At 41.7% G+C, this 13,029-nt stretch overlaps 1 protein-coding gene and 1 long non-coding RNA gene across 4 annotated transcripts; both read right to left on the minus strand.

Annotated features, from left to right (window-relative positions):
• Window positions 1-556: 556 nt before the first annotated feature.
• Window positions 557-4,560, minus strand: LOC118563878. The gene is made up of 9 exons (XM_036139903.1): window positions 4,454-4,560; window positions 4,205-4,373; window positions 3,339-3,432; window positions 2,929-2,955; window positions 2,783-2,824; window positions 2,602-2,714; window positions 2,398-2,533; window positions 1,100-1,170; window positions 557-1,025 (listed from the first exon to the last, which is right to left on the minus strand). The coding sequence occupies exons 1-9, from the start codon at window positions 4,540-4,542 to the stop codon at window positions 810-812; spliced, it is 957 nt and encodes a 318-aa protein (XP_035995796.1). The 5' UTR covers window positions 4,543-4,560; the 3' UTR covers window positions 557-809.
• A 6-nt stretch (window positions 4,561-4,566) lies between these two features.
• LOC118563879 lies at window positions 4,567-9,360 on the minus strand. Of its 3 annotated transcripts, XR_004931500.1 has the most exons (4): window positions 9,207-9,360; window positions 6,402-6,495; window positions 5,971-6,175; window positions 4,567-4,653 (listed from the first exon to the last, which is right to left on the minus strand). It is a non-coding gene; the product is annotated as an uncharacterized LOC118563879 (long non-coding RNA). The 3 variants fall into 3 exon arrangements; XR_004931498.1 differs by lacking the exon at window positions 6,402-6,495; XR_004931499.1 differs by having other exon boundaries at window positions 5,971-6,495.
• Between the last annotated feature and the right edge of the window lie 3,669 nt (window positions 9,361-13,029).

Consider the following 13,029-nt stretch of genomic DNA (forward strand, 5'->3'; position numbering starts at 1 on the left):
TGACAGTTCACCTTTGGGAAAGAAAGCAGTCATCTGCCTCTCATCTTACTGCATCATTCTTTTCTCTCCTCTCCTTCTCCTTCTTCCTTTGATGTCTTTCTGCATAATTCATTTTCTCCACCGGTTTTCCAAATCTGGTTGTAGCCAATCAGAGTGGATCAACCAGGTAGAGCGGCTTTTCATTACTGAGGGACATTTAGCCAGACAGAACGACGACAGGACGTTATTTTTACTGACATTCTTTGGAGAATTTACACGTGTATCAATATCAACCACATTAAACGATTCATCTGTTGATGTCAGGAAGTTCATGTTATTATTTCCTGTTTTAAACGTTTCTGTGTTTAGTACATGTGTTGTTCTGAAGAAGCTCTTTAGTTTGTGCTACAGCTAAGAGAAGTCCAGGAGACTGAACCATAACAGTTTAATTAGAACCTGGACCAGAACCAGCGAGCCTCATGCTGGTACGGATCAAACATTCAGTTAATGTGTTTTTGATACAGATTTTAATTTAGTTGAATAAAGAAAGAGACATTAGACACATAGAGGAGCCAGATTTTATTGAGTATCATATTTTTGTTCCATTTCATAGTAATCTACCGTAGGAACCAGAACAGAAGAATCAGGAAGGGAGGGAGAACACTGGAACCTTTAATAATTAAAGAACCAGGACTGGAGAAACATCTCTGACATCTGATTATCGTTTTCATCGTTGTTTTCCTCTCTGGCTGTGTTTTAGGTAAACGCTGTTCAGGTTTCCTGGTTTCTGAACCATAACCAGAAAGAAAAGACACGATTCAGTGATCCGTTTACGAGCAGACGGGGGACTTCATCAGGCTGAGTCCTCGGACGCCGACGTATAGCAGCTCCAGCAGAGCTTCAGGAGAGAAATCTGGAAAGTTCTCCCCCAGATCTCTGAAGTCTTTGGCTGAGTGGAGGAGCCTCACCAGCCGGTGGAGCTCCTCGTCCTCCTGCAGGGGGCGCCCCAGAGGAGGTGGGACCTGACCATACAGCAGACAGTCCATCTGGAGACCAACGGGGGAAATTATTTACCTGAACAGGTGAGCTTCAGACAAAGTGAAGGTGGGAGGGAACCAACCATGTGGATGATGCAGCTCAGGGTTCCTGGGTCACATCTGGCCAACAGAGCTGGAAGGTCGCCGGGCAGAGCTGCACAGACAGGAGCCACTACGTCACCTCAGTAACACCGTCAGTAACACCGTCAGTAACACCTCACCTTCTTTGGACCAGAGTCCTCAAAAAATAAACTTCTTAACCAATCACTTAATCTGGATGGCATTAACTTGGCCTCTGATAATAAAGTAAAAAATCTTGGTGTTATTTTTGACCAAGACATGTCATTTAAATCCCATATTAAACAGATTTCCAGAGTTTCCTTTTTTCACCTCAGGAATATCGCCAAAATTAGAAACATTCTGTCCAGGAGTGATGCTGAAAAACTAGTCCATGCATTTGTTACTTCAAGGCTGGACTATTGTAATTCTTTACTATCAGGAAGTCCACAAAATGCAGTTCAAAGCCTTCAGCTGATTCAAAATGCTGCAGCAAGAGTTCTGATGAAAATCAACAAGAGGGATCATATTTCTCCAATTTTAGCTTCCCTTCATTGGCTTCCTGTTAAATCAAGAATAGAATTTAAAATTCTCCTTCTAACGTATAAAGCCCTTAATAATCAAACTCCATCATATATCAGAGCTCTGATTACCCCGTATGTTCCTAACAGAGCACTTCGCTCTCAGACTGCAGGTCTGCTGGTGGTTCCTAGAGTCTCTAAAAGTAGAATGGGAGGCAGATCCTTTAGCTATCAGGCTCCTCTCCTGTGGAACCAACTCCCAGTTTTGGTCCGTGAGGCAGACACCCCGTCTACTTTTAACACTAATCTTAAAACTTTCCTTTGTGACAAAGCTTCTAGTCAGAGTGGCTCATGTTACCCTGAGCTATCTCTATAGTTATGCTGCTATAGGCTTAGGCTGCTGGAGGACATCAGGGTCTATTTCTCTCACTCTGCTGAGTTCTCCTACTGCTCTCCAATCTGCATTGTTTGTTGTTATTTCAGCTTTTAACTTTTTGTTCTCTGTCATTTTTCTCTTCATAGAAGGTACACCTGGTCTGGCGTTCTGTTAGCTGTGACATCATCAGGGGAGGCAGATCATCCTCTATTACCATCTACCATAGAAAGTACTCCTGGGTCAATGTGAGCTTCTGAGCTTAGGACATTTTTGACCAATCTGTATAATCTGATTGATTTTGACTTTGTAAAGTGCCTCGAGATGACATGTGTCATGAATTGGCGCTATATAAATAAAATTTAATTGAATTGAATTAACACCGTCACAGACTTTAGAGAAGAAGTCCTGCATGGACAGGAGCTCTTACCCTCCAACGCGCTGACCAGCAGGTGGACGGCGTCCGTCAGCTCTCTGGAGGCAGTGGACACGTCGAGAAGAGTCAGGAACCAGGCGACGGCTTCACATTGTGGACGCTGGTATTCTCCAGAACCGACGAGGTCCAGCTGTCAGGAGGAGACGGAGGATTTAAGAGGTCAAAGGTTACCGCCTTTAGAGGCTTGTTGCCTCGTACCGTGTCCTCCAGCAGAGTCAGAGCGTCTCTGTCCTCCAGGACCTCCACCAGGCCTCTCAGCAGGTCGGTCTGACCGGCCAGAGGCTTCAGGACCGCCTGGTTCCTCTGCAGCCCTGCAGGAAACCAGGGAAACCGTCTGAAGCTGAATAAAAATGGCAAACTGACATTTCCAGGAGCTAACCTTCAATCAGCACGGCTTCACTGGCGATGACCCCTGACCCCGCTGTGGAACGGATCCAGGAGAAACGTTGTCAGCACCGTGCAGAACATGGCAGCTGCTTCATGTTACACGTTAACGTTCAGGAAAACGAGTTAATAAAGCCAAACCTTTATAAGAAATCTCTGAAGAAAACCCTAAAGAGAGGAAAGAAAACATTTCTTTAGAAGCAGAAGTTCAGGAACACGGCGTTGGTTCGTCCTGTCGGTGAAAACAGGAAACGGGTCTGGAACCGTTCAGCTGTTCTGATGGACCAGAACAGCTTTATGGCCGGAGTTATGATGAGGAACGTGTGATTTCTGCTTTTTTTCATGTAATTATTGCTAAACAGGAACAACGCTCCAACTGGTTATCTTGGCTGTTGCATTACGAACAGAGCGGCTTCCTCAGAAACTGTGAGCTCTGTTGGACAGAACCGCCTGGTTCTCAGAACCGGACGGTTCTGTTTCAGGGTTCCCAGCTTCCATAACTCTCCTCCAGGAAGAGCTGAGCCTGAACCAACAGGAAGCAGCGCTCTTACCCAGGACTCCATCCTGTACCATCAGCTTCTTCAGAGCAAAAGCGAAGGTTTTATTCTCCGGCACGGTGAACTTGGACTTTTCTGCCTTTCCTCCCTGAAAAATCAAGAGATGAACAGAGAAGCTGGTAACAAACTCAGAGCCTCCATCAGCATTAGCTGCAGCGCTGCTGTTCACGTTAGGCTGTCACACCACGATTAATCGCATAATGTCCACAGTTAACTCACGATTAATCGCAAATGAATTACATATTTTATCCTTTTATTTCTAAAAGTGTAAAAGCCTGTTTGGGAATTTTAATAAGCAATTTTGCAATAAATGACATAATAAAAATTGATATTTTTTATTTTTCAACCCTTTTTCAGAATTGGAATAAAAACAACCTGGAGCCATAAAATGTTAACCTCTGTCCAATAATGGCTAAATCACTCATCTTAACGCGCTGATGTTTCCACAATGTGGAAACAAATGTGTAAATAAATAAATATTTCATGCAGAAGCATTTATTTTGCCTCTTAAACAGAGATGGACATGGTATTACGCATATATATATATATATAAATTAATGCTAATTTTACTTTTAATAAAGTTACAAGTTTAATTTTTTCGCTCACACACACATTATCCTGAGCTTTAAACACCAACAAACCATAATTTCTTGTATACTTTTGTTTATATCCACGTTCACAGAGTTTTTTAAAGCAGTTTTTAAAGCGGGCAGCAGTGTGTGGACCAGAGGGACGTTGACTCAGACAGCTCAGCCTTTATCTCCTGCAGACGTTTCTCCATCTAGACGCTACAGCAGCTTCTAAAAGGCGTCCAGATCAGAGGAACATGGCTGGTGGGACACCATGACCGCATCGCTCACCTTCACACCAGCAGAAACCAGGTTCAGGACCTTTGCTCCAGTGGAGCCGCTCCTTGAAGCCTCCCTGAAAACGTGGACAGGTCCTGTGTTGAAGACTCTCTGCTTCACAAACGCCAGTTTTTCTCCGTCCTTCAGCTGAAGGACGTCCAGAACCTTCTGCTCCAGCTTTCTGCAGGAAGGAAAAAGGAAGTTGAGCGAGAGGTCTGCGTCTCACCATGAAGCTGCTTACAGATCCATGGAGATGCCCACATGCTCCTGAAGGTCAGCTTTTCCAGGTCATGAAAGCGGAAATGGTCACTCATGAGGGACACCTTGGACGATGCGTCCACAGTTTTCATCTGTCCCTTCACATCAACCTGGACCGTCGCCACTTCCTCCTCCTACTTCCACGGCTCCATCCAGGCAGCTAAAACTTTGGAAATCCTTCACCAGCATCTTAGTTTCTGTCTCTGGAAGCAGAGATTCAGTTTAGATCAGCCCAGCCAGCAGGTGGCGCTGTGGTAGCAGCTGAACATGAGACTTCCCCCACAGACAGCCGCTACTTCAGTTCCTCAGAGCATGAAAAGACATGCTTTTAATGCATTATTATTATTATAACTACTATTTTTATTATTATTATTATTTCAATTATTATTATTATTAGTAGTAGTAGTAGTAGTATTATAACTACTTTATTATTATTATTATAAACTATCATTATTATTATTATTTCAATTATTATTATTATTATATAAATTATTATTATTTATTATTATTATTATTATTATTCATTATTATTATTATTATATAACAATTATTATTATTTATTATTAGTATTATTTCATTTTATTATTATTATTATTATTATTATTATTATTATATTATTTCATCATTATTATATAACTATTATTATTATTTAATTATTATTATTATTATTTTATTATTATTATTTCATCATTATTATTATTATTATTATTATTGGCTGCACAGTGTTGCAGTGGGGTAGCGCTGTTGCCTTGCAGCAAGAAGGTTCTGGGTTCAAATCCAACCCTGGGTCTTTCTGCATGGAGCTTGCATGTTCTCCCTGTGCATGCGTGGTTCTCTCCGGGTACTCCGGCTTCCTCCCACAGTCCAAAAACATGACTGTTAGGTTAATTGGCTTCTCCAAATTGTCCTTAGGTGTGAGTGTGTGTGTGAATGGTTGTTTGTCCTGTCTGTCTCTGTGTTGCCCTGCGACAGACTGGCAACCTGTCCAGGTGAACCCCGCCTCTCGCCCAGTGAACGCTGGAGATAGAACCAGCAACCCCCGCGACCCCATGAGGGATTAAGCGGTTTGGAAAATGGATGGATGGATGGATTATTATTATTTCCTTATCATTATTATAACTATTATTATTATTTCATTATTATTATTATTATTATTATTATTATTATTATTATTATTATTATTATGTCATTGTCTCCTGCAGCCTCCAGCAGGTTCTCCTCCAGGATTGTTCTGGTTGTTCTCCATCAGCTCTGACCTGCTCCCCTCAGCATGATGCTGCCACCGCCGTGTGTGTGATTGTTAGGGAGGAGTGAAGGAGTGAAATCATCCATAAATGATGATTTCCATGCAGGAAGTTGATACTTCCTGTTAGCATTAATAACTGACATTTTGCTCTGTAAAAAGCTGTGAATCAAAGGGATTTCCAGCGTTTTAACTGGATAACATGGAAGCCATCACTTTACAGCGTTGTGGAATCACGTGTGATGATTTGGCTTTTAGATCGTTTGAGGCTACTAACCCAGGTCCAGGTCTGCATCGACTATGCTGCTCAGCTTCAGCGCCAGCGGCTGGTATTTTGCTCGGGAATCAAAGTAAGTGAAGAGGTTCTTCTTTCTAATCTTGACCAGAGTCAGAAGCTCCCAGTTCCTGTTCAGGTCATCGTTGCTGATCAGGTTAGCACTCAGCTTTTCCACGATGGCTTTGGTGAACTTTGGAAACATCTCCTGTGGACAGAAAACAGAAAACATGACAATGATGAACCTGTTGTATCTGATCTCTACTCGTCTGGTCTGATTATCCCAGGTTTCCCTCAGCAGGTCGCTGACCGCCGCCCTCCTGCTTCTCTTCCAGCTCCCCTGGACTTCGGGCCTGCCTCGCCTGGCCTTGTAGGATATCTACCGAGCTTCTTATGACTGGACCTCCGCCTGGAAGGTTTTCACCACTACGAACCTTCCCCTGTCCCTTGGATCTGCTCTGACGACCCGTTTGTGACCCAGGCCAGTTCCCCAGGCTGTTACCAAGCCTCAGCCCTCCGTCCTGAACCCTAAAGTGGAAAAATGTTGGGAGTAGTGAGGAGGACTTTTAGCGGGCCTAAAGGTGCGTTCACATCGAGTGAATGCGTCAGGCTGAGCATCTACAGATGTCACAGCTAACAGAACGCCAGACCAGGTGTACTTTCTATGAAGAGAAAAATGACAGAGAACAAAAAGTTAAAAGCTGAAATAACAACAAACAAAGCAGATTGGAGAGCAGTAGGAGAACTCAGCAGAGAGAGAGAAATAGACCCTGATGTCCTCCAGCAGCCTAAGCCTATAGCAGCATAACTATAGAGATAGCTCAGGGTAACATGAGCCACTCTGACTAGAAGCTTTGTCACAAAGGAAAAAACAGCTGCAGATGGTTCCAAACAGCGATAGTTACGTTATTGACTGGAGCTCATTCTCAGTGTTTCAGTGTGTTGGTAAGTTGATGAAATTATAACATTTTATGGCATTTTTTTCCATTAAGCTCCATATAAAACAGGTCAGCGGTGAGATTTCATGAAGCAGGTTTTAATAAATTAATCACGTTAATCAGCTGTTTGTTGTTAAACTGCAGCAAGTATGAGAGATTGGAAAGTTCCAGTGTTAGTAAAATGAGGACTGGACTTTTCTGAACTTTGTTGATTTAAACACCATCCTGTATTTCACTAAAAGTAGAGAACCTCCTAATGAGATCAAGGGTGATTAATGTTTGGCTATTTCCTGTTTTTCAGTTTTATAAGCATTCTTTCCAGGATTAAGAGGAAACTGGTGTGAAATGTGACCTGAACTCCTTACATACATTTCTATGTAAATGAAGCCCTATAAAAGGTGATGGTGAAGTTGTGATGATGGGATTCTGCTGAATGAAGATGTGACTGGAAGTCTTAGAATAAAATCCCTGCTGATGATAAAAGAGGAGGCGCTTTGTCTCGTCTTTTTTTCTGATTCATCCCAAGATATCCTCCAACATAAACTAGCTATACATAGGACGGGTCTAGGCGGGTTTAAATCGGTTTAATTCTGTCTAATTCAGAGTTTTTAATTCGCCACAGTTTGAAATATCATCAAAGTTTAAAATTGTCAGATTTTTTGTAACATCTGAGCTTAAAATGAATCCCAGTGAGACTGAATGTGCAGACTGGAGGCTCCACCTGACAGAGAGGACAAAGTGATTCTTCACAAGGAATGTTTCTACTTGCTGCTGTGTCCACAATCTTTAAATTATTATAATTAAAGTTATTAAACCGTCTCAACTAGAAAACATGTTCAGGTTTTGTTCTGTGAGATTAAAACGGTTCATTTAGTTTGATTTACAGACTCTTTTACAGACAATCCATCAGAGACGGCAGCATAAATGAGGATATTAACATTAGAGAAAACGGATGAGGAATTATTTCATATTTTTCAGTTAAAAACACAAAGCTGTCTCCAGTGAACCGCTGATGTAACACAGCCATGGCAGCAAGATGACATTTTCTGCCCGCCAAAATAAGAGCTGAATGTTTGAACAGTACTTTAACACCATATTTGTCACAAAGTTGGTATTTACTGCGGGACATTAAATGCCTCTGTTTTATATTATTTTAGCATTTTTATAAATCTGGTTATTTTTCTGGGCTCATCCTGACATGAAGGGCGAACGCTTCCTAACAGCCCTGCTTCTAAAACAGAAACTCCTGATTATCTGAGCGCGCTGAAAGCTGCAGCGGACCTTTCTGGAAAAAATGCTCAGTTTTCTGGTCCCTGAAGGCTTCATGTGACGCTCAGCATTTTGTCAACATTCTTATAGCCTTATAAAGTTGTCTATATTCTATGTTGATTACTAATTAATAAGAAATTTGGACGTTTCATATATTAGAAAGGAACATATAACATAAAAGCTCTGAAATTGTACAGTTAATTAATTGTTTTCCTTTTTATTAAAGGCTCAATCACTTATGTATTAAACTAAATGAATAATGTGATTCTAATTATTTTTAATGAAGTATATGTTTCAGTGCATAGACAGGCTGAAGGGAGAGGCCTTTCTGCTCATGTTCAGTGAGGCTGCAGGTCAGAAATGACTAAAACAGAAGCTGAATGAGGAAATCCTGTTGACTGCAGCTGAATGCGCCCTATTGACTCATCAGTGGAGACTCTGGCTGCAGGAAGGCGTTTTGCAACACCACAATGGTTTAAAAGCACATAAAAAGAAACGCTTTGGGCGTAACGGGGTCTGTTCTCACCACAGAAGTGAAAGGGAGCAGAAGTCATTTAAAGGTCCTTAAAACTTAGATCAGATTGATAATTCAGCTCATTTTCCATCTGATAGCAGATAAAACAAACTTAATCACACCTGCTTGCTACACATGGGGGATTTTGGAAATCTAGGTGTAAGTCCTGAAATCTGATTTTCCAGCTTTGTTGAAGGATGTAGACCTGAAGGTGAGCTGGAGGACCAGGTCCATCATCCCACGTTAGCATGCAGAGAATAAACCGCTCATATCACTCCGGTTTGGTTTGTTTTACATGGAAAGTTTTATTATAAACCACTGCAGACATTTTATATCGGTCGGTGTATTAAATAAACACCTATTTTAATCAGATGTAATCTGTAGCCCTGATGTATTCTACAATGTGTGAGGAACAAGGTTTCTACTCTAATATTAGATCACAGATAAACGTTCCTGCCGCTCCTAATAAAATTCTTTAATAAATGCAGTCAGAGAAGAAATGAGAGAATATTACTGACCAGTAACTGGGAGGGAAAAGAGAAACGAGTAGATTTCTGCCGTCCAGCAGCCGCTCAGACTGAATCACAGCTGAGATGTTTGGAGATCTTGAGGCTCCAGGAAACACGTGAGCAGCGGCTGTCGGCGAGTTCAAAGTGTCACAACTCTCTCAGGCACTGGCATTGACACTTTGACTCAATAAAAAAAAGGAAATGAAAGAATAAATAAACAAAGAAGAAGGGCGTGTTACCAGTTCTGTGCTGGTTATATTGCTGAAACACAGTTTGGAGATGGACGGTTCCTCCGTTTATTCTGAGAACAATAAACAGACAAGTTGCTCCAAGTCCTGCAGGATTCACAACACTAAAGTTAATCCCTGTTGCCTCATAGTCATACATTCACTCAAATATTTGCATTATAGGGTGAGTGTGTAAAAGGACGATGGTGAGATGGATTTACTTAATAAATCTATAGATAAACTGGATGTGCTTTGATTAAAACATACGTGTCAAACTCGAGGCACGCGGGCTGAATCTGGCCCATCATGGCAATTTATCCGGCCCTCAAGAGCCAAAAAAGGCAGATCACATCATAAAGTAGAGACATATATCCTTTTAAAGTGTATAAAGTGGCTAAAACTGAGCCTCCTGAAGTGAATGTTGATTTTTTTAACAGTGTAGTAACAGCATCCTGCCACTAGATGTCAGTTTTCCCACAACACATTAAAACAACCCAGAAATGTCCAAAAAGAGAAGAAGTGATGCAGAATGATGAGTTTAAAGTGTAACTCAGCCCAATATCATATGTTTTTGCAGATAAACTGGGCCTAAGGTGCTAGTTTCAAGTTAATGTGCATTTTTTTCACATTTCTATGTAAACTGAAATGAAATTCTGAAAGTATCATCTATACACGGAGCCTCAGTTTGAGGAAACTAAAGGAGGACTCACTCAGAGTGTCTGCACACAGACGGCCTGGGAGGAACCCACCTCCTCCAGAACTGACTCAGCGTGGGTTTACCTTAGAACCCTGAGACGCTGCAGCAGACGCACAGGAGGAGCGAGCAGAAAGCAGGCGGCCAGAACTCCTGCACAAGGCTCCACTCCTCCTTCTGCACATATCATAAAACACAGAGCAGTAGTTTACAGTAAATGAGAATAAAGTCATTAAAGGCAGTTTTTACTTATTGCACTTATTGCTTATCTATCAGCTGTTCTTGGTGTGACATCATCAGTATGTGGACCAACACCAAGATGTTTAGGTTGGCTTTTCATGTGAGAGTTATGGCCTCTTTTAAAATATAAACTGAGTTATAATTATACCAACAGCTGCAAACAGGTTTAAATCAGAGGCAAAGAGACTGTCTCAGTCTGAGGAGGCCTGCAGGTCCATGAAGCTGGAGCTCCTCACTACTGCAGACATTTAGGACTGAGAAGCATCCTGGATGGAAGAGAAACGACTTCAGCTTCAGGAAAGTAGGCCAGATGTTTTATTTTTATTTTATAACTGTTTTTGGGGGCAGTGGGGGGGTTTTATCTGAAAATGTTTCGACACGGATCCAGGAGTGTTTATCGGTTCTGGTGGCTCGCATTTGCAGGTTGCTGAAGTTGCTCAGGTCGCTCAGGTTGCTCAGGTCGCTCAGGTTGCTGAAGTTGCTCAGGTTGCTGAAGTTGCTCAGGTTGCTCAGGTCGCTCAGGTTGCTCAGGTTGCTGAAGTTGCTCAGGTCCCTCAGGTTGCTCAGGTTGCTCAGTGCGAGCCTCCAGAACTGATGAAGACTCCTGAAAAGCTGTCGGAACATTTTCAGACAGAACTGAATCAAAGTCCGGTTGTTTCCAATTTCAGCCCGTTTACGGTTGCTGCGACCCGGATAACTGAGAATCTGCACAGGCAGGTATGTACAGTTGACTGATATATTTATTTTATTATTACTGTTCTAATTTGTGTTTAATCTGAACGTTGATCAAGCTGTGGTGCTGTAGAGCTTTAGAAATAACATTCATTGATTGACTGGATCTCCTGCAGGTTTTCCATCTCTTTTTGAGGACTTTTCCTTAATCGTTGATCTAGAACAGGGGTCACCAACATGGGGCCCGCGGGCCCCAGGTAGCCCCCCAGGACCGCATGAGGGGCCCTCAAGCCTGTTCAACAAATAGCCAAACCCTCCAGTGAGCTGCATTCCATTCCTTTTTAATCACACTTGTATTTATATAGATTTAAAAGCATTAAAAACATGTTTATATTTCTGACATACACAGGTGAGCTGTGACTCTTTAGTTCAAAGGTCGGTGCAGGTAACCCTTCATGTGAAACAGCACCGATGAAGCAGCTCTCAGCTTCTTAAAGGTGATCTTTGATCTAAGATCCTCCTCCAGTCTGCAGGTTTTATCAGCAAGCTGTTTGTATTATTACACCTGCAACAGCTGGGGGTTCACTGCTGCTTTTATGGACTCACAGCTTTATGGTTCTGATCAACTGGACCGCTGGTTCTGCTCTGATGATTTCACCTTTTTATGAGAGCTGTTATGAGGAAACCTTGGACTCGCTTCCGTTGTTAGAGTTAAACCCAGCCAAGCCAAAGCTGAGCCCTGGAGAAGCGATGCTGCAGGAAAGCAGAACGTAGACGGTTCTCCAGACGCGACTTAAAGACGCAACTTCTCAGTTTTACGCTGATGTGATTCCTAACAGCAGTCATTGCCCAAGGATGACACAATCAGGTCTTATCTGCACACTGTGTTTCACCTGCACTGTTACATCTGATCACTGCTGCACTTTATATTGTAATGTAATGCTGCCTTATTCCACCTGAAATCCCATTAAACTGTATGCAACATAATTTCATTTTGTATGCACTCTGTACATACAAAATGACAATAAAGTTGTCTAAGTCTAAGTCTTATTAATCTGTCACAACCTTCATGCAACTGTATGCAGGAAAGACCAGTGAGAAAAAAAAATCTAGATTAAAATATTTCTAAGTTGTCATCAGCGCATTTCAGCGTAAAGTTGTCAAACTTACACTGAAATCAGACCGTGAGCGTAACGGTGCTACATGCTAAGCTAACACGGCTGTTTCAGAGCAACATGAAGCTCACTTGCATCAGCGAAGTTGTAACAACAGAGCTGTAAGCTAGCGCTGGCTGCTGTTAGCTTCACGGATGGCCCAATAACAGGTTCTGTTTTGGTCTGGGCCCTCAGACCTGCATCATGCAACGCTCTGCTGCGTCAATGCAGACTGAAACAGTGACACAACATACAAACATGTGTTCTCTTTACGTTGTTTATAAGTTAATGTTTTAATACATTTTTAACTGGTACAAAAGCAGCATATAGTTTTTACAAGCCTAGTGCTCCCTCTTGTGGTTATAGACAGTAATGTTTGCTACTTGGTTCATGTTGTTCAATATGATTTAACATTTAAAATGTATATGTAAGTCGCACCTTTACTATTAAACACATGATGGGCTATGAAAAAAGTGTGACTTCTAGTCTGAAAAATACGGTAATTATTTCTCCACGAAATGATTCAGCCTCAAATCTGTAACTTAGGAAGCTAGAAGCTGTAGCGGAATATCAATAGGAAACCATGTCACATTAGCTTGATGAGTTAATCTTAAATTGCACAAAACACCATTAAATTGATATTAATGTTCCCTATTAATGCTGTAATAATGCTTGTAGCACTATTGGACGAAGGCAGAGCTAAACAAAAACAAGTGCTATGTTTAAAACAAACCATAGTTATGTTTGCTAGGATTAGTAGCAGGTTATTACGGAAGCTAATAGCTGCTAATGCTAGTGGACATTTAGAGCTTATTTAAAAAGACTTTTAAGTTGTATTTTGTCGT

The sequence above is a fragment of the Fundulus heteroclitus genome, chromosome 8 (assembly GCF_011125445.2).
Source record: "Fundulus heteroclitus isolate FHET01 chromosome 8, MU-UCD_Fhet_4.1, whole genome shotgun sequence".
NCBI classification, from domain to species: Eukaryota; Metazoa; Chordata; class Actinopteri; order Cyprinodontiformes; family Fundulidae; genus Fundulus; species Fundulus heteroclitus.

Excerpts from the sequence above, each read along its gene's own strand:
- LOC118563878 (XM_036139903.1), bottom strand. The coding sequence starts at position 4,542 with ATGAAAACTGTGGACGCATCGTCCAAGGTGTCCCTCATGAGTGACCAT. Across the intron at positions 4,374-4,453 it reads AAGCTGACCTTCAGGAGCAT|AAAGCTGGAGCAGAAGGTTC; the intron begins GTGGGCATCTCC and ends TCCTTCCTGCAG. Across the intron at positions 2,534-2,601 it reads TGACTCTGCTGGAGGACACG|CTGGACCTCGTCGGTTCTGG; the intron begins GTACGAGGCAAC and ends TCCTCCTGACAG.